Below are 20,278 nucleotides of genomic sequence, written 5' to 3' on the forward strand. Positions count from 1 at the left end.
AGGCTGAGGAAGCCAAGGTTTAAAGTTTGCCAAAATTGGAAAGTGGTAGAAATAGGTCCTGAACACATAGTTGCTAACATCTGTCTTCTGCATCTGTCCACATCCAGCATTCGAGGAGCTTCCGTGCCTCCATTATCTAATGGGAATTCTCAACAAACATAAGATTTGGGATGGGTTATGCACAGTTTTAAGACCAATACAGTTTCTTAAGGCTGAGTTTTTTTCACAATTGATAATTCTCCCTTCACTTCCATCCCGATATCCCAAACATCCTTAATTAAACAAACCATAAAAAATTAAAACATCTATCCACAGAAATAATGTCATACTATAACAGGTTGGCCTCAAAATTCAGAATCAATTTGCTTTTAGCACGGAAAGTCAGGTTAGCTAAGTGCCTATTTTCAGCCTACCTCACAAGTGTCAAATTGATTTTTCTCTTGAGTAGACACTTTGTGCACTTCAGCTCCATCAGCACTTTGCTTTTTCACCAGAGCGCCCAAGCTGAGTGCCTCTTGGGGTTCAGCCAATCTCTCTGCTTGGTAGCAGTGGCTGTGGGTGGCTTATCTCTTCTCCCTTACTTGCCTCCTTTTCTCCTAGTGCTTCCTGGGATACATGTGGATAGGTTACTGCTGGAATGAGAGTGAGGGCAGTGATAGAGGGCTCTAGAAAATGCAGTGTTCTGTTGAGCACCAAAAGCTCAAATTTTGAAGAAAGGAAAATATCTATCATTCTGCAGTGCACAAAAGTATCAGATACTTTACCTCTATTATCTGTATTCTATACAATGGTTCAGGGCTGAAGATGAAGCTGGGAGAATAATGCTTGCTGAATATACCTTTGTTAAATAAATGGGGGAATGAGTGTTTGAATTTTCAAGGAGGCTACCAATTCAACAGATATAAAAACTGAGGCTCTGAGAGTGTGACTTGCCCAGATAATCAATGTTTCTGATAACAAGAGTTTCTCAACATCTACACAAGACTCCTTGGACAAAAAGGTATGAAATTAAGGGTCACAGGCATTTACTTAAGCAAACAGTGGTCTGTACAGATAGAAAGATCTTACTTGTGTAGATGGAAAACTCTTCCCTCACACTCAGTTAGACGCCATAAATTAGATTGTTTAGGCAGAAGTAATATTCTCTGCCTTCATGTAGTCACTGGGCAAAAATACTGAAAACACGAACTGGATGGCAAAACTGGTACAAAGTGGTCATACTTTAATGCCACAAATATCTCCCTCTCTCCCCCATTTTCCCATCTAGTATTCTTAGGTTTTGGCTAAACACATAATGAGGTCAGGCTTGAAGCAATGAATCCTCGGGTGCTGAGAATCCCCATATTGTGCTCCCAAAGGCTCTGTTGCTGGGAGAGTTGAGTAGGCCACAGACTGGCTGCGAAGACTGGGTGGTAAACTCTCACACAGTGCTAGTTGCACACTGCCCTGTGAGAGCCCAGAACAGCTACTGTAGAGCAATGAATAAGGGACTTGGATGAAGAACTGTGGAACAAACCCAAGTTGGTTACTCACAAACTGTAATCTCAGGAGCAGAGATTCTATGCGAACAGCTCAAGTTTTGAAATTACACAAGCCTGGGTTTTAATTTTAGGTCTGCCATTTGCAAGCTCTGTGACTTAGAGCAGGTCACTCAACTTCTTAGGATTTCAGGTTTTATGTAAGATAAGGACATAAGACTTCCAAAAATGATGGCGAATGTTAAATGAGGTAAGTGAGGAAAATTGTTTAGCACAGTGTCTGATACACAGTAAGAAATCTTCATTAGTAAAGGCTCATCTTGGTGAAGTGGAGAGCTATCAGGTTTTGCTACTGGAGAGACCAGGGTTCAGTTAGTGGCTAACTGTTTCTCCCTGGGTAAGTTACTAGACTTCTCTGAGCTTCGGTTTCCTTATAAAACTTTTGTGAAAATTTAATGAAATTATAGGTTTGAAAGTACCTGGCGCAATCTATAGTCATTGATTTGATCTTGGCATCCAAAACTGTGAGAAAAAAATGTCTGCAGTTTAAATCCCCCTGTCTGTGGTATAACCCTCACTAAACTAACTACCGTGTCACTGAGTCACAATTACATGTTGGTTCCACAAACATAGGGCTCCAAAGAGAGAGCTGGTAGCAGTCTGTGACACACAGAAGTTGCTCAAAAATACAGTGGATTGAACTTTTCTAACAGTTTTTGTAACTTTCGGTGGCAGGGTTGCATATGAATTACAGTGCATTGTAATTGGGATTGTAACTGGAATTAGGATTCAAATCCTAATTCCTCTACTTACTAGCTGTGCAATTTCAGACAAGCTAATTAACTTCTCTGTGCCTTAAGTCCTGATTTGTAAAATGGAAAAAAATAGTATCATTTTTCTTATGTGGTTGTAATGAGGCTTAATAAATTAATTCTAAAGGGTTGAAAACAGTGCATGATCTAGCATGATCTAGGAGTATTTTGTTAAGTAAAAATTTATTTTGTTAAATAAAAAATTATTATTGTTCTATTGCTCATTTCCCTCCTAAGGAACATTCTGTGCTCTCTGCTAAGGAAATTTCCCACTTACTTTTGGTCATTCTTTAATAAATGACCCCTGTTTGGGGTAATCCATCTTAACAACCATACTGTAGTGGGTCAAGAGAAAAAAAAATTGGGGGGAAGGCAATACTTTTCATATTCTTTATCTTCTAGTTTTATTGAAACAATTAAATGCAATCAGCAATAAGAGACATTTTAAAAGCGGGAAGCCATACACTGTCATTAGCCATGATGAGATTTCCTATGATACCAACTCTTGTATATGAACTATACTCAGGAAAGGGGATAGAGAGGAATATAAGGTTGGAAAAAATAACTTCAGCTGAATAGTAAATCATATCCATAGCAACCGTCATTTATTCTAAGCTATTGTTTTTTAAGATGCTGAAGGTGGTGTGAAGTGACAGTGCTTTGTTGAGAAGTAAGCATTAAAGAGCACACCATGGATTTTAAGTTGCATTAAAATAAGTGTACAAGAACTCCCAGTGAAATATAGGTATGAGTGATTTTTATCTTTTAATACATTTGTAAAATGTCCTATTTTCCACAAGGAGAGGTGTTACTTATATAAACACATAAAACAATAATAATAAGCACTTTTTGAAAGAATTCCTAAGGAGAAAGTTTGGTAGAATAACCATTAAAAAAAAAAAAAAACCACACACATATTTTCTCAATCACACACACACAGAAGTTACCATGCCTTTTATGAAGAAAAGTCAAATAAATAGAAATATTTGAGTTATTCAACAAATTTTTTTGTCTCTTGGCACACTACAGTATGGTTGTTAAGATGGATTACCCCAAACAGGGGTCATTTATTAAAGAATGTCCAAAAGTAGGTGGGAAATTTCCTTAGCAGAGAGCACAGAATGTTCCTTAGGAGGAAAGTGAGCAGTAGAACAAGGTGAAGGACTGTTGACAAGTCTGGTTGGAATCATAGACCCTCAGAGTTGGAAAGGGCCTGAAAATAATACAGTTCAACTCTCCAACCAAACCTTCAATCCTTTTAATAATAGTTCTTGCCACCAGATCTTATATTACTACTATTACCTGAAGGAATGTATAAACAAATACAGATTTCCAGAGCCCATTCCAGATGGACTGAATCAGAATTTTAGTGTGTGTGTTGGGAGTGGGGTGCTGGGTGGGGAGGGAAGTCACAGAGGAAGTGAACGCATATATTTTTATAATGTATCTTTGGTGGAAAATCATTGTTCTAGCTCACTATCTGTCCAGATAATTTAAAGCACCTCTAGGTAGTTTTCACTTATAAAGGACTTTCTTTAAAATGTGCTCCAATCTATTCCCTAGCCCTCCCTGGTGGCGCAGCGGGTTAAAGCACTGCACTGAGAAGCTAAAGCCACTTCCTCATGAGTTCAATTCCTGCCTGCCCCGGAGGTGACCACATGGTACAGCAGACCTCTCCTGACCCGCCTGCTGCTCCCCTCAGCAGTGTACTTCATTGATCTGCCTGTTCTGCTCCCCACTCTGTCTCTGGTGAAGCCACTCACCGACCCTGAACTTCTGGCCTGTACCCCAGTTCTGTATGTACAAATAAATAAATCTTAAAAATAAATGTGCTCCAATCTATTCCCAATAGATCTCCTTCCTTCTACTCATTTCCATTGTTGAAGCCATATTCAACAATGGTTCCTGTTCTACAGAACAATCTCTCAGATTGCTTTGGTTAATTAAATCAAAGCACCAAGATGCATATTATCCTGACATTTTGCTTTTTGAAGTAAATGGGAATGGAGTAATCATAGAACATCAACTGGTCCTTAGAGTCACTACTTTGCATATTTAACCTCTAGAAAACACTACTAAGCAGTGACTGTTCTCTCAGATGAGGGCAGACAAGTTAGAGACTCAGAGAGCTGTCTGCTGTTGGCAGACTCATAATCTTGAATTTGAAAGGTAGGAGGCTCTCTTCTCTGCAGCCCTTTCCCAGGCAAGGTGAGGAAGCAGCTGCAGAGAACTGACCTCCACCCATTCCACCCATTCTACCCCAAGTTGTGTGGCCACAGGCTGGAAGGATGGGTACCGGTGTCCTTCGGAATACTAATGCTTGGCAGGCTAGTTCTTGGGTCTAATCTACATTGTTCCACTGTGGCCTGCCCTGGCTCAACCAGTGACTCACTTTGTAGAGACACAGTCTGTGTCTACAAAGCTTTTGTAGTGTTTGGATACAAGGATGAGAACCCTTCAAGAAAACTTCACCTCAAGAAAGATGCTGACTGCTTTGAATAAATAAGTATTATTCCTCACTTTGATTTTATACCATACCTGTTTTTGACAGTGTAGATAATTTATGCTTCTTGGAAAATATCTTCGTACCAAAAGGATATTCATGGGAAGGAGAGTCCCTCTTGGTGGTGATGACTTCTGGGAAGTGGGGAAGCAGCTGGGACAAATGAAAGAGCTGACTGTTCTGGAAGAGTATTGTGCCTTTCAAAAGCAGCACTGAAGATATACTTGCAAGACAATGAGAGGAATGCTCTCCACTTAGGAAGCATGCATACAGAGCTAAGTATCTAGTGAAAGTGGGGGATTGTGGTGATTAGAGTACCTAACCAGGAAAAAAGAGAGTTGCAAATTCAGGTTTTAAACCTCACCAGATGTTTCACAGCTTATATCCCAACATCTGAATTTGGGATAGAGCTTTCAGTTATTTTTATTCACCAACATGTGGAAGTAATGCAGAGTGAGGACGTTAGCTTAACAAATTATTTACTTTATTTCACTTTTGCTTGGTCATTGTAGAATTAGCTGCTAAATTTGGAACCTCTTGGGTAACCTTCCAGAGTTTGTAAATGAAAATACAGCTGATTAGCTTAACCTAGGCGTGAATTTGGGTAAAAGCTGGAGGACAGCAGTGTGAGCAGAATTTTCTTCCTTTATAATAACACTCACCAATTTTGGTAAAACCCTAATGTGAGGACAGTGAGAATTTTTAACTTACATCACCTGTCAGCACTGACAATTACCCTGCAGCTCAAACAGCTATTTTGTGAACAGTTTGATGTGTCTTCCTCTAATCAGCTCTACTCCCTGGAGGACTGAATAGCAATTACTCTGAAACAGGAAAAAAGACACTTACCTTCGTTTGCTGGGAATAACCCCCATCTCCTCACTGTCTCCCTCCAGCATGACTCTCCTAGCTTGCCACCACTCATCATCAGACGCGTTGATAACGTGGAGGATGTCGCCATACTTGAAACTAAGCCCTTGACTTGGCAGTCCACTGTCCTTGCTCTTGTCATAGTCGAACATGGCTCTGTAGAAAATAACAAAAAAGAACATTGCTGGGAACCTCAGGTAGCAAGAGTCTCCCTTTTGATTATTTATTCTTGCTCTGAAATCCCATCATCCATTTGATACCAACTCCCAGGAATGAGTCCCAGGATTGCAGTCCACATTCCCACTGTTTTTGGTTACAAGTTGAAATTAGTTCTTGCTTCCCCTTGGAGGTTTCAAGACAGTCTATGGGTGATTGAACTGGGGTAGTGTTTCTCTTCTGGGATACCTTCAGAAGTGACAGGTCTGGGACCTCCCTGGTGACACAATGGGTAAGAACTCAGCACTGCAAGCTGGCTGCAGTGGTTTCACTGCAAGTTGGAGCCCTGGCCAGTGGGGGACCCACATGGCACGGCAGACCTCTCCTGGACAGCCCTCTGTTCCCCTCAGCAGTGTACTTCATCAGTAGACCTGTTCTGCTCCCCACTCTGTCTCTGGTGAATTCTCTCACTGCCTCTGCACCTCTGGCCTGTGCCCCAGTTCTGTATGCATAAATAAATAAATCTTTATTAAAAAAAAAAGAAGTGACAGGTGAAATAGGAAAGGACAAAGGTACCTCAATAACTAATGGAGACTTTTGTCCTCCCAGTACAAATTTAAAACTCACCAAAAAGAAGGGTTAGTGAAGAAAAACCTGGGGATCTTTCTGGATGAAACCTGTAGTGCTATGAACAAGCCTTCTCAGCTGTATCATACTGTAGAATTCCTGCTTTTATAGCAGAGAAAAATGGTAGCTTAAATGTTCACCTCTAGGGGACTGTGAGCCTTCTGTTCAGGAGAATATTGGATTATTTCTGAAACTAGGTGCCTGTACTGGTTACTACAATGACATGAATAAATGCTTAAAATACAATGAAAAATATATATAGCACTGTGTGTGTGTATATGTGTTTGTGTATACAGATAGATCAAAATAATAGAAACACATCTCTTTGCTTCCACAAAATGCCCACCTCCTTCATCATTTCACTGGGTACTCTGAATTATAATTCTTACTTTCTGCACTACCCTGTACCCATTAAAGACCTTTTGCTGAACATCACACCCTCTAGCATATATGATTGGTGGGGCTCAGGAACTGGAAGCAGATGAGAATGACAAACAAGATTTAGTAACTAGCTGATATCTTGAGGAGATGATTTGTCTCAAGCCTGATATAGTGCACCTCCTGTATCCTTACTCTCACAAACCTCCACGCACAAACAGCACACGGTGTCTCTGGTGAAGCAGATTGTTGACACCTCCTTGTTTATTTCGTGATTCCATTCTAAGATTTCTTTGGGTGTAACCACTATGCATCCAAAACTAGCTACATCTGAAGAACACATTATTTTTTTTTAAATCACCAAGTAACAAATGTGGTTCTATTCCTTTCTTTTTTTCCCTCCATGAAAGAAATGTCACATCTGCTGTCATGGCAACCCCCCAAAAGTTAAAGATCGCATCTACACTCTCACACATTGCAGGAAAATTGAATTACTTGCAACATAGTTCTGTTTCCCTTTAACTCTATCTCTTAAGTGAAGGAATTTGGGGGGTGGTATTTTGATCTCAGCTCCTCGAATGACTCATTTCCACCTTCACCACCTGCATTTTTCCTACTGGTTTCAACAAATCCTTAGCCAGGAAAAGTAGCTGAGGGAAGCAGAGACCAACTCTTGACACTGTCACCTGTCTGAACGGGTGAGCTGACATAAATTAATGAATCTCCGAACCACAGAGTTTAGTGCAATGTTAGTCCAATGACTACTTTCATACAGAAATGCTACGCGCATTAATGAAATAACACATTCAAAGCACTCGGCACATAGCAGATGCAACATGGTGGCGTGCAGTATTCCGGCTAAGAGAACAGACTCAGGGGGCCAGGGTCAGGGCCACATCATGGTCCTACTATTGCACTTTTTCTAGTCTTGCAGCTGTTCCTCTGCAAGCTCCTTAACCCTCCTAGGGCCACAGTCTCCTCAAATGCATAGTGCGGATGACCAGAGTGAGGCGAGCGGCACCTTTACCACAGAATCATATCAGTCAGATGCTGCATCAGGCCATCATGTAGAACCTGCCTGTGGTACCTGGCAACAGTGGCAATCAGTAAGAATGCAGTGTTGTGCTTATCATTAGTTCCCTTTTCCCTTTTGAGTGGATACACATACAAATCTTTTTTTATAGATTCTATTTCTGTGCAGAACAAGGGCATAGATTGTTATCCTTACAAAATGCATGCTTGCAAGGATGGTCTTTGACTGACATCTGGGGACTCAGAATTTGGGTAGATTCCCACCATTACCTCTTAAGAGGGCTCACTCTTCCTCTACGGTATAGACAATGCCATTTCTGCTGAGATTCCGCTTTTCTTCTGGGAGTCTGGAGTTGTGGTAGGGGGTGTTCACGTAGCCACTTCCCAGTAAAAACCCCGGACACTGAGACTTTACTTAACTTTCCCAGCAGATAGCATTTACACTTCCACAATTAGTTGTGGAATAATTAAGCATGACTTATGTGACTCCACTGGGGAAAGTCTTTGAAGAGGACTTTTAGCAGCTTGCACCTCCTTTTCTCTGGACTGTATATCATTCTTCTTTTCCCTTTGTTGATTTTGCTTTACATTTTTTTGCATAAATCAGTTATACATATGATGCTGATGAGTCCAGTGAGTCCTCCTGGGGAGTCATCAACCTTGAGAGCTGCCTTGGGAACCCTCAGTCCATTCTATATATTGCAAAGCATTTTCATATACTCTTATCTCATTTGTGACTCAATCTACTATGTAGGATGGATCTAGTTCTTTTCCCTTTTACAGATGAAGGCTATATCTAGTGAGGACTGCTGATTAGCCCAGGATATGTGTATTAGTGGCGGCAAGCCAGGACTGCAGCCTGGCTTCCTGACCCTGATACTGGTTCAATACTCTTCATCATGCACCTCCCATCCCCTCCAAACTGGAAGATGGTGGCAAGGATGGTAACCATGATGGTGACCAGTGGCCCATATTTGTGGTCTCACACTTGAATTCATTGTTGTACTTAACATCATTATAATCTGAAAGGTAAAAATTAATGTCCCCATCACAGGTGAGGGAAGGAGGCTCAGAAGAGTAAAGGAGCTGTCCCAGGCCACACACATGCATGTGGTAGAGACTGAATCTAGAATAACATTTGTTTGCCTCCAGCTCCACATTGTGGGCCATTTCAAAATCAGGCTTAATTTTCTACTCTGTCACCATCTGACCAACTCACAACAGAGCAGTACCAGAAACTTTTTTTTTAAGATTTATTTATTTATGCATACAGAACTGGGGTACAGCCCAGAGGTGCAGGGGTGGTGAGAGGATTCACCAGAAACAGAGTTGGGAGGAGAGCAGGCAGATTGATGAAGTACACTGCTGAAGGGAGTAGCGGACGGGTCAGGAGAGGTCTACCATGCTATGTGGTCACCTCCAGGGTGGGGATCAAACTTATGCTGAAGTGCCTTTAGCTTAGTGCTGTACTTTAACCCTCTGTACCACCAGGGAGAGCCCAGTACCAGAAACTTTTAATCTTTCTTCAGGACTGAGTACCACTACCACTTCCAAATCCCTGATGTTCCCTGAAGTCGTAATATTTCTTATGCTAAAATTCTCTGAACTTTGGTTTTGGTCCATTTCTTTGGGAAGAAAAGTGATTGAAGTTAGAAAAAGCTATCATGAAAGCTGGCACACAGAAGCCAAGAAAGGAGGATCTAGGTTCAGGCTGTGTGGGTTTGTGACTTTTTAACTGTGTGTTCTTGAGCAAGTTGCTTAACCTCTCTGGACTTCACCTTTCCTTAAGTGTAAAACTGGTATAATATATGCTCATGTTTATCGCAGTATTAATTACAATAGCTAAGAACTAGAAGCAACCTATACAGCTATGACCTGACAAAGGTATAAAGATGTGGTGTATGAACACAGTGCAATACTATTCAACTCTGAAAACACATGAAAACCTGTCATTTGCAACAATATGGATGGACCAAAAGATATCATGTTTAGTGAAACAACTTGGAGAAAAACAATGTATGTTTTCACTTATACCCGACCTCTAAAGAAGAAAACAAATGAAGTAAATAAAACAAAAAAAAGGGTGTAGACTTTGATTGTCAAAAGGGAAAGAGGACAGGCTGAATAAACCAAGTAAAAGGGATGGAAGACAGAACTGAACTTTAAGTGGACACATTGTGCAGTATTTACATATGCTGATTTTTTTTTAACTTTTAAAGTCATTTTCAAAGTTTTAGTTTTTTATAATTTATTTTTTGGGGTCCCTTCACCTTACTTTTATTTTTTAATTTTATAAAAGTTTATTTTTACATCATTTTGTACATTTTTTTCCATCTCAATTGTAATCCCCGTGGGTTTCCCATCACTAAGTCACCTGTGTGCCATCACCATAATCCTGTGCACTTCCCTCCCTCTGCCCGCCCCCCCCCCCCGTTTTTGATCCCATTCCCCACTCCACCCCCACAAAATGTCTCTGGTATATGGTTGTTCATTATTCTTGTTATTTTCTCACCTGGTCCATTATACATATGCTGATTTTTAATGGTGTGCAGCTGCAGCTTATCTGTTATAATGAAATGTTATTACAATAAAAATGTTCAAAAAGTATCATTTGAGAATTATTCCTCTTCCATTGGCACAATGTAAATACCAGCTACCTCAAAGAGTTGTGGGAAGTAATAAAGGAGATAATAATTTGAAGTTTTACAATACTTGGCATTAATGAATGCTCAACTAATGCTAGCTAATGTTATCATATTGTTTTTCTAAAAAGTGATCCTTTGAGTCAGAGGATCTTGATCAATACTGTGACACTTTGTAGCCATCTTGTATATTATGTACAAAGATTTCTGAAGCAGTTCTGGAGCCCTGAATAGCCAGTACATTATTGCTCACAAAGTAGGTCCTCAATACAGAGCTGTAGAAATGTTTCAATGGCTCTTGAAAGCCCTCTTGCTCTGAGCCTCAGAGTCTGCATGTCTCAGGGAAGGGGAGTAGAGACCATCCCTGACACCCTCACCAGGTCTCACTTTCATTCTATTCTGTTCCATTCTATCCCAGAGAGGAGGTTCCCTACTCCTGTCTAGCAGAAATCACTCTTGATTAAGAGGCCTGGCAGCAGGCTGCCTCTGTGAGTTCTCTTTACCCTGGGCCATCTGCTCTCTAGGATTACACTGATTTTGACTTTAACAACAAGTAACTGACACATTTCAGCAGCAACAAGTAACTGACACATTTCAGCAGCTTCTTCTAATATCCTTCAGATATTAATATATCCTTATGCCTGGGAAAAATACTACAGTGCCCTATCACTTAATTTAAAAAGCAATAAGCTGTTTTTAATTTGCTTTATGTGCTCATTCATCACAACTCCTTTTATAAAAAGCCATCAAGACTCACACTTTCTACCCAGGGTGCTTTTCATAAGTCCATTAGACAAGTGGAATTAGACATGAATAAAGCAATGACTCTCCCATCCCTCCTGCCTCTCCTGCATTTCTACATGTGGAGGCCTGATGATGCCACCTGGGGAAAGTTAGCGAGGGAAGCCTGAAGTATCTGTTGTTCTCATGGCTACGTAACGTGACCATCAGACACCAGTGTACCTGACTGCAATTGTGCTTATGAAGTGCCCACACGTGTTCTAAACCGTGTTTTGTCATTGTTTCACCAGATGCACTGGAGAGGTGTGGCAGATGTGAGGGCATGTACCAGGCTTTCAAGAGATAAGAAATCTGGGCTTCAGTCCCATGTCTGCCATTCCTAGCCGTGAATTTTGGGCAATTTACTTAGCGTTATAACCACTGATGACCATTCTCTCATTTATGAAATGCCGATAATCATAGCATTCACTCAAAAGATTGCTATGGAGATCAACAATGCAATCATAAATGAAATGCCAATGTGAAATGAATTTTACTTTGTTATTATTTTTGACAACAATCTGCCATGCACTCATTTTTTTTGTGTCCTAAAAGAAATAAAACTAAAAGAATTGAAATGATAGGAGTTAGTAACATAATCAGTATTTAAATACATATAGATATGACTGAATCAAAATTCCATGTTTCTGACTGTAGACTATAACTTGGAATTCCTAATCAAGAATGCCATTCTTTGCCCTCATCAGTAAGGATGTTATGACATAGGGATGAGACTGATAATGACACCATGGGCTGGACTTCAGGAAGTAGTTTCTTGGGTATGCCTAGGTTCACAACTGCTCAGCAATACATACATAAGTCTTGTATTAAGACAAGAAAACACAGACTTGGGTAATTTAAGCAATGCATCTGATGTACTTGATATCTACTACTAAAACTCGACCAAAACCGGTCTTCCCCAGTGATCTGAGACCCTCCTGTTATATCAACCCAGGTCTATTTTATTTATTTATTTATTTATTTAATTTTTTTTTAAAGATTTATTTATTTATGCATATAGAGTTGGGGTACAGGCCAGAGATGCAGAGGGTGAGAGGATTCACCAGAGACAGAGCGGGGAGCAGAACAGGCAGATCGACGAAGTACACTGCTGAGGGGAGCAGCGGGCGGGTCAGGAGAGGTCTGCCACGCCATGTGGATCTCCTCCAGGGCAGGCGGGAATCGAACTCATGAGGAACTGGTTTCAGCTTCTTTGTGCAGTGCTTTAACCCGCTGCACCACCAGGGAGGGCCTTATTTATTTATTTTTGGGGGTACAACTTCCTTCAAACAAAAATGCATACATTCTTTAATGATTTGATTGTGCTAATATCTAATAATCCAGGACCATATAGTGGCATTCTGTCTTTGTTCACAGAATGGAGCTTGACTACACCATGTTAATACTGGCAAGGCAGGAACGAGCAGAGAGGAGAGCACTCGGGTAGGAACATGAAAGTTCTGGTGCTTTATGGTGATAGAACATATGGTAGGAAGCATAATAATCCCCCCCGTCATCTTCCCCAGATATGTTCCAGTCTCGGCTCCCAGAAACTGTAAAATATGTGAATGTAAGGGAGATACAGATGTGATTAAAGTTAAGGTTTTAAGGAAGATTATGCTGAATTATCCGGGTGAGCCCAATCTATCACAAGTCCTTGAAAGCTGAGGAGAAGGCAGGAGAATAGGTCACAGGGATGCCACATGGGAAGGACTCGACTATCATGATGAATCTGAAGATGAAGGAGATGATTTTTTGTGAGTGGCAGATAAGTTACAATAAAGGACAAGAAGCTGCATGATTTCACAGAGGGCAAGTAGAAGCCAAAAGTCATCAGTTTGTTGACCTTGTCGAAGATTCTGTGGAATAAGAACTACTCTCAACAGTAATAATATCAACCTGCTGAGTCTTTATTATCAGCCAGCCCATGCATAAAGAAGCTCAGCTTCACAATTTTTTTTTTAAGATTTATTTATTTGTGCATACAGAGCTGAAGTACAGGCCAGAGGCTTAGGGGCGGTGAGAGGCTTCACCAGAGACAGAGTGGGAAGCAGAACAGGCAGATCGACGAAGTACACTGCTGAGGGGAGCAGCAGGCGGGTCAGGAGAGGTCTGCCATGCCATGTGGTCACCTCCGGGGCAGGCGGGAATCGAACTCATGAGGAAGTGGCTTTAGCTTCTCAGTGCTGTGCTTTAACCTGCTGCGCCACCAGGGAGGGCCATACAATTTTTAAAAAGATTTATTTGTTTATGAATACAGAGCTGGGGTACATGCTAGAGGTGCAGGGGCAGTGAGAGGATTCACCAGAGACAGAGTGGGGAGCAGAACAGGTCAACTGAAGAAGTGCACTGCTGAGGGGAGCAGCGGGCGGGTCAGGAGAGGTCTGCCATGCCATGTGAGTCACCTCTGGGGTGGGGATCGAACTCATGCTGAAGCAGCTTTAGCTTCTTAGTGCTGTGCTTTAACCCGTTGCACCACCGGGGAGGGTCCTACATAATTTAATTGAAACCTTATAACCAGTATAAAATAAGGGTCTGATTAGCCCTACTTTTCAGATTAGAAAACAAAACAAAACAAACTTAAGCTTTATTTTCTTATATTTCACCCAGTTCTCACAAATCTGTGAGAAATAAAAACTAGTGTGTCTGTTTTCAGATAAGGAATTTGAGGCACAGAATAAGCAGTCTTTTTCTTCCCTACAGTTGTCTGCTTGAATCTCCTTTGTGAAGAACAGGGTGCTAAATCCTAATTTCTCTACTGGATTAGAAGCTGCTGAAAGTCAGGGGCTTCCAGGTTCAGCCTCTGCACAGATACATGATACATGAATAGACAACCAGTATCCACTCCTTCCTATGCCACTTGCTTGTTCGGGATGGAGAAGACTTTGTTTCCATGACAACTCTAAGACTCAAGAAGCAGAGTCCTTAATTTGACTCAATTACCTTTGTCTTTTGAAGTTGAGACTCCTGCTTGATTAGAGACCTGTTTGCCACCTGTCAGTGCAGCAGGAGAAAGAACAAAAGCAGCAGGAGACAAAGTCTGCTCTCCTCTCATCTCACTGGGCCTGACGTGGACAAGGGTGTCATATTGTTAAGACAAATAGGTGAGGAGAGTGTTGAAAGCACATCTATTAGAGTGAAGAAACAATCAAGAAACTTTATCTCTCTTTTTTTAAAGGTTTATTTATTTATGTCTATAAGGCCAAAGGTGCAGCAGGTTGGAGGTGGAGCTGGTGGTGAGAGGATTCACCAGAGACAGAGTGGGGAGCAGAACAGGCAGACCTAGTGAAAGGCAGACCTAGTGAAATGCACTGCTGAGGGGAGCAGTGGGGAGACAGGGAGGCCTGCTGTGCCATGTGGGTCTGCATGAACTCATGTTGCAGTAGCTGGGGATAGCTTGATAGTGGTGATAGTAAACCCTACACCCTCAGGGTGGGGGCACTACTCTCAGGGAAACCCTGAGAGTTTGAGAGTTCATCTCTTTCTTTTTTTATATTTAATTTTTCTTTTTATTGATTTTTTATTTTTTAAACATTTTGATCATTTTTAAAAAAGATTTATTTAGTTATGCATACAAGAACTGGAGTTTCAACTAAAGGGGTAGGGTATGTGTGGGGGTTTCAGAGACAGAGTGGGGAACAGAAGAGACAGACCTACTGAAATACACTGCTGAGGGGAGCTGTTCACAAAGACAGGAGATGTCCGCTGCGCCATGTGGGTCAGCTCCCTGGCCGGGGATTGAACTCATGCTGTATTGGTGCAGATAGCTTCAGAGTGCTGCACTTTAAACCCTTGTACACCAGGGAGGACCACGTTCATAATTTTTGTACAGTATTTGATTTATCTCTTTCTACGTGAACTGTGGAGAAAAATCCATGGGCCAATCTTAGCCTTAATTGAGCTATAAAATGGGTTTCATCATTCCTAAATGAAAGCACACTATCCATCAGCAAATAGCTCCACTACTTCACCCAACAGTTATTTCTTTCTTTCTTTTGGCAAATATTGATGCTTTTTAACTGTGGAAAATACAACCACCCATATATAGTAAACACTCTCAAGATGTTTTCCTAGCAGGGGATGTGGAAAATGATGTTGAACTAAGGAGCAGAGAGATCTAAACTTTACTTGCTTTGAAAGATTACTTATTTCCATTTCTTTTATGGTCTTAAAAGCATTCATTCACCCACTCATGAAATAAATGTTTCATAAACAGAGAAAATTCCCTGGAAACAGAAAGAAGCTTAGATGGAGTTAAGAAAGCAGGGCATTCGTTTTGATTTCAGTAGAATCGTATGGTTGGCTCTTGAATACGTTACTTAACCTCTTTGGACTTCAGCTTCTCTATAATAGGCCAAAAATCTGTAAGGTGTGTTTCAATTGTTATGTTGTATACCTTTGTCCTGCAATTTGGGTAAAGGAGGTAACTTCCCATGTGACCTCTTAATGTGTCTCACAGGATTATGCTGTGTTAAGAAGATCACTTGGATCCTTGCCATCTCTTTGGTGAATCCTAGAAATCCCTTTCTTCTCTCTATGCCTTCCCTGGGTGGGAAATATTCTTCTATCACACTGTATGGTTATTTTTAACCTTTGCAAAGTCTAATTGTATAAGTATGAGGGGTTGGGAAGATTCAATTCATCCTATGCCTGGAGTCTAACCACATAGCAGATGCTCAACTAAAATTACTTTTTCTGTTATTCAGTCAATCATCTGTGTAATTATAGGGAAACCCATCAAATCCAACAGTTTATTTTCTGTGAAGGCCTGGCTAGAGTTGGAAACAATATATAAAACAGGTTCTCAGTGGTGTCTGGCATGGACTTCCCTGTCTTTAGGAAACAATAAAAAGAAATCCAAAATTCTTGTCTCTTACATCAGAACACATTCATCCCTGGGGAGCGGGAAATCATGCATCTCTGTAAACTTTCAAATCGTTTTGAGGAACCATTGCACACCGAACCCCCCACTGTGGTTTTCATGTCCAGACTAGCCAAGGTTTAGTACCAGTATTTCCCCTCCATTTTATCTATGAAAAAGGTGGCTACGGCCACCCACATACAAGTCTTAGAGGGAAGGATCATTGTACCCACCAGTCCTTACAAAGAGGCCACTGATCAAGAGGCCACTGATCAAGAGGCCACTGATCAAGAGGCCAGTAATCAAGAAGCCAATGTTCGGGGAGTGACTACTAAGCATGTACTAGGATTTACAATGTTTCATGCTCTGTTCTAGGTATTTATTATTTATGATTCAACAGACACCCCTTAAAATTTTCCCACTTTACAGAAGGGTAAATGTATGATGTGACAGGGACTGTGATGTCACATGGATTATTAATATTCTAAGACAGGTTTGCACACTTAATTAGGATACTCTTCTCACCACTCAGACTGCTGCTTTCTAGGTTAGGAAGGTTTTGGGGCAATATTTCTACTGTACCCAGGGATCATGAACTCATTGCCAGGACTGAACATTGAGCTAACTGGACACAACCAGGAGTCCTCACAGGCTGGGCCTCTCTAGTGCTGATTGTAATTGAAAAATAAGCATCACTTCCAGGGACAACTTCCCACTCCCGATTCCCTAAAAGACCTGGTGTGACCAGACTTCCTATAGCCAGAGGCACGTGTGTTGGTCATTTCAGACAACTTGCCTCAGAGTCTGGGGCTGGTCCTTTTCATCCTGCCTTCTCTCTCAGGGTGTCCAAGCAACCTATCAGGTTGGCTGATACCCAGTGCCCACTGACAGGTCCCCATCTGAGGGAAGCTGGAGGCCATTGTGAACTTGCCCAAAGGCAAAGCTCAGCAAAGTACAGCAATTGGTACTGTCAGGTTTTAGAGGTGAGTGAGGCTATAAAGATTAATCAGCTGAAAATAACTGTCTTTCCCCCAAATGCCATCAGCTGGCTACTCAGATAATAAAACATGGGAAATAAGAACACAAGATGAACAGCCTGGGTTTTATGACAATCCCAATATCCAGGTTATGGCTCTGTTTATCAGACAATCAAGATACATTACTTGTTACCTCAGTCAGACTAAGACAGTCTTGACTGACTGACTGTAGCCTTTTAGTTCTGAGCTAAAAAATCGTGGGCCAAGCATCATTGTTCACTTTTCAGAATTTTATTTCCACTAATTAGTATGTAGTGGAGAAAGAGAAGAAATAGCCTAGTAGAGGATTTTGTTTGTTGACACATAATTATCAATTAAACCTTTAAGTTTACACAAGGATATTTATGTGAATGTCATGAAACATAAACATCAACTAATCCTGGGTTCAAATGTTGACCCTTGTTGTTTAATTAGCTATGCAATTTTCAGCAAATACTTTCCATCTCTCTACTGGGTTTCCCAAGGTGCTAAGTGAGGGGCAAGACTGTTTAACAGAATCAAGACAATTACCAAAAACAAAACAAAACAAATCCCAAACCAAACAGCCCACTTAGAAATCCTCACTGCTCGATACTTATTTGAGTCTAAAATCGAAACATCTCTCCTAATCAGTTCCAACCCTTTTTGGGTGCATTGCTCTCTGAGCTTAAAGAAGGTCAGTGCCTTTATCTGCTTACCAAGTACACTACCTGTTTGCTGACTGACAAGTGATAGTAGTTGGCAACGTGCCTGGCTTAGAAGAGATGCTAAAAAACATTTTTCTCATGAGCATATAAAAATGGGGAGAGAGACATCCAAAAACATTTGATGTGAATACCTCCCAACAGCCTGCTGGACAAGCCTTTCAGATCCGCCGCCCCCTCCCCACCAACTGCGTTCAAATTAAAAAAAAAAATTTTTTTTTTGTGAATTTTCATAAACTGGAAACTGTAGACCTGTTCTGGGGTAAATGAAGTTCTGGTATTATAAAAAAAATACTTCACCTCAGAATCTCACATTATGTCCATGGAAATTCTCAGTATCTACTGAACGGAGTTCGGAATGTAATCACACTGCTATGTATGGATATGAGCTAATAGTCATTTAAATTTTAAATGCAATAGTATTTATGGAGTGTCTAATACGTGCCATTCACAGTGAATACGAGACATTTCTTGTCCTCATGGATAGCTGTTTGAGAATATAAAAAATGGGTATATTCATTCAACTATTTATTTATTTATTCAGCAAATTTTTAGAGAGCAGGTACCAGTGATGATTCTAGAAACTACCAGTGAATGTAAATTCCTACCTTCACTAAATTGAACTTATTTTATTGTGCTTTGCCAACTTTTCTTTTTATATTTATAAATTAAAGATTTGTGGCAAAAAAAAAAAAAAGATGGCTCCCTGAAGGCTCATATGATGGTTAGTGTTTTGCAGCATGAAAGTCTTTCCATTTTTTTTTTTTTCATGGCCATACTGCTATTGTGCTCTTAATAAGCTACAGCATTGTGTAAACATCTTTCCATGCTCTGGGAAACTAAAAAAATCATGTTATTATTTTTATTATGATATTTACTTTATGGCAGTGATCTGGAAATAAACTCTCAATACCTCTGGGGTGTTCCTGTTAATATGCAAAGAGTATTCTAGACTAGGAGTTCATAGCTGATGTGGAAAGGTTATAAAAAAGGGTAAGGGGGACCAGGATTTTGAGATGTAGTAGAATTGTATAAGTGGCAAAGTTCAGTTTTAAATTTAAGGGGTGGTCGGAGTAGGACTCATTGAGAAAGAGACATCTGGACAAGGTTAGGAGGCATCTGAGGAAAGTGTCTAAGAAAAGGGAACAGAAGTGGAAAGAACCATAAAGACCTGTGTACCTTATTTTCACTAAATTCTAGTTTCCATCCTTCATATGTGGTGTTATTCTAGTTCTTCATTATATTTGTGTTGATTTGTTGGAGGGTCTATTTTCCTTGCTAGACTGTTCTACTCCTAGTTGTTAGGTTATGGTTTACTTGATCTCTGTATAGCTCACACTGAACAAAACTCACAATACAAAGTTAAACTGAACTAAATTCAGAAAATAATGTTGTGACCTTGGACTTCTTGTACTTTTCTCATCAGTAAAATGGGATTAAAAATACTAACTCCTGGCCCTCCCTGGTGGCGCAGCAGGTTAAAGCACTGCACTGAGAAGCTAAAGCCACTTCCACATGAGTTCGATCCCTGCCTGCCCCGGAGGTGACCACATGGTGTGGCAGACCTCTCCTGACCCGCCCGCTGCTCCCCTCAGCAGTGTACTTCGTTGATCTGCCTGTTCTGCTCCCCACTCTGTCTCTGGTGAAGTCTCTCACTGCCTTTGAGTCTCTGGCCTGTACCCCAGTTCTGTATGTACAAATAAATAAATCTTTAAAAAAAAAATACTAACTCCTATAAATTTGAAGCACACATTTTTTCATTCTAATATCACTAAAATTAAGATTTATCTTACCTTTGATGACATCTCTTAATTTAACTGACAGAACTTTCTTGGTGACCTACAGACTCCAGCTTATAGTTAATTACAATCTAGTTCACTGAAACTCAGTAGAAACCATCTCTTAGGTTGCTGTGAGGATAATGAAATATGGATGAGAAGTCCTCACTTCTACTTCTCTTAGGTTATCTACTGTGGGTCATGTAGGGTCAGTGACCCTATCATTTTCTTTCTCTCCTACATGTTTTTTTTTGCAAACCCCTGTAGTACTTTCTGCTCAGTGACTGTTCAAAAGTGCTGACAGGCCAAATACTACTTGGGAAGAGTTCTGTGTACTTGAACAAAATGTCTGTAGGAAATGTTCCCAGCATTTTCTAGTATTTCAGGAATTTGGGGAAATAAAGAAGGAACTAACAATATCCAAAATGTTAGTGTTTATATTTTAGGCATAAGACTAAAAGAAAAAACCAAGATAAATAATATGTATGAGGACACAAAATTATATTACAACTCAAATTTTTATGAGAACAGGAAGAATTTAGTACTAAATTGCAGATGTATTAAAAATGATTGATTTAAAATCAAGTTAGTCATACAGATTTTGTTAAAATTATTTATATTTTATTTATTTATTTTTTTAA

At 40.4% G+C, this 20,278-nt stretch overlaps 1 protein-coding gene across 11 annotated transcripts in view; it reads right to left on the bottom strand.

The window, feature by feature from the left end:
* DLG2 (discs, large homolog 2 (Drosophila)) overlaps window positions 1–20,278 on the bottom strand; it is a 1,159,995-nt gene that overhangs the window by 68,934 nt on the left and 1,070,783 nt on the right. For all 11 annotated transcript variants that reach the window (XM_012725352.1, XM_012725350.1, XM_012725354.1 and 8 more), the window contains one exon: window positions 5,643–5,819. In XM_012725352.1, the coding sequence (XP_012580806.1) occupies window positions 5,643–5,819 (177 nt within the window). The remainder of the gene's footprint in view (window positions 1–5,642; window positions 5,820–20,278) is intronic.

The sequence above is a fragment of the Condylura cristata genome, unplaced genomic scaffold (genome assembly GCF_000260355.1).
Source record: "Condylura cristata isolate star-nosed mole 26May11 unplaced genomic scaffold, ConCri1.0 scaffold00015, whole genome shotgun sequence".
NCBI classification, from domain to species: domain Eukaryota; kingdom Metazoa; phylum Chordata; class Mammalia; order Eulipotyphla; family Talpidae; genus Condylura; species Condylura cristata.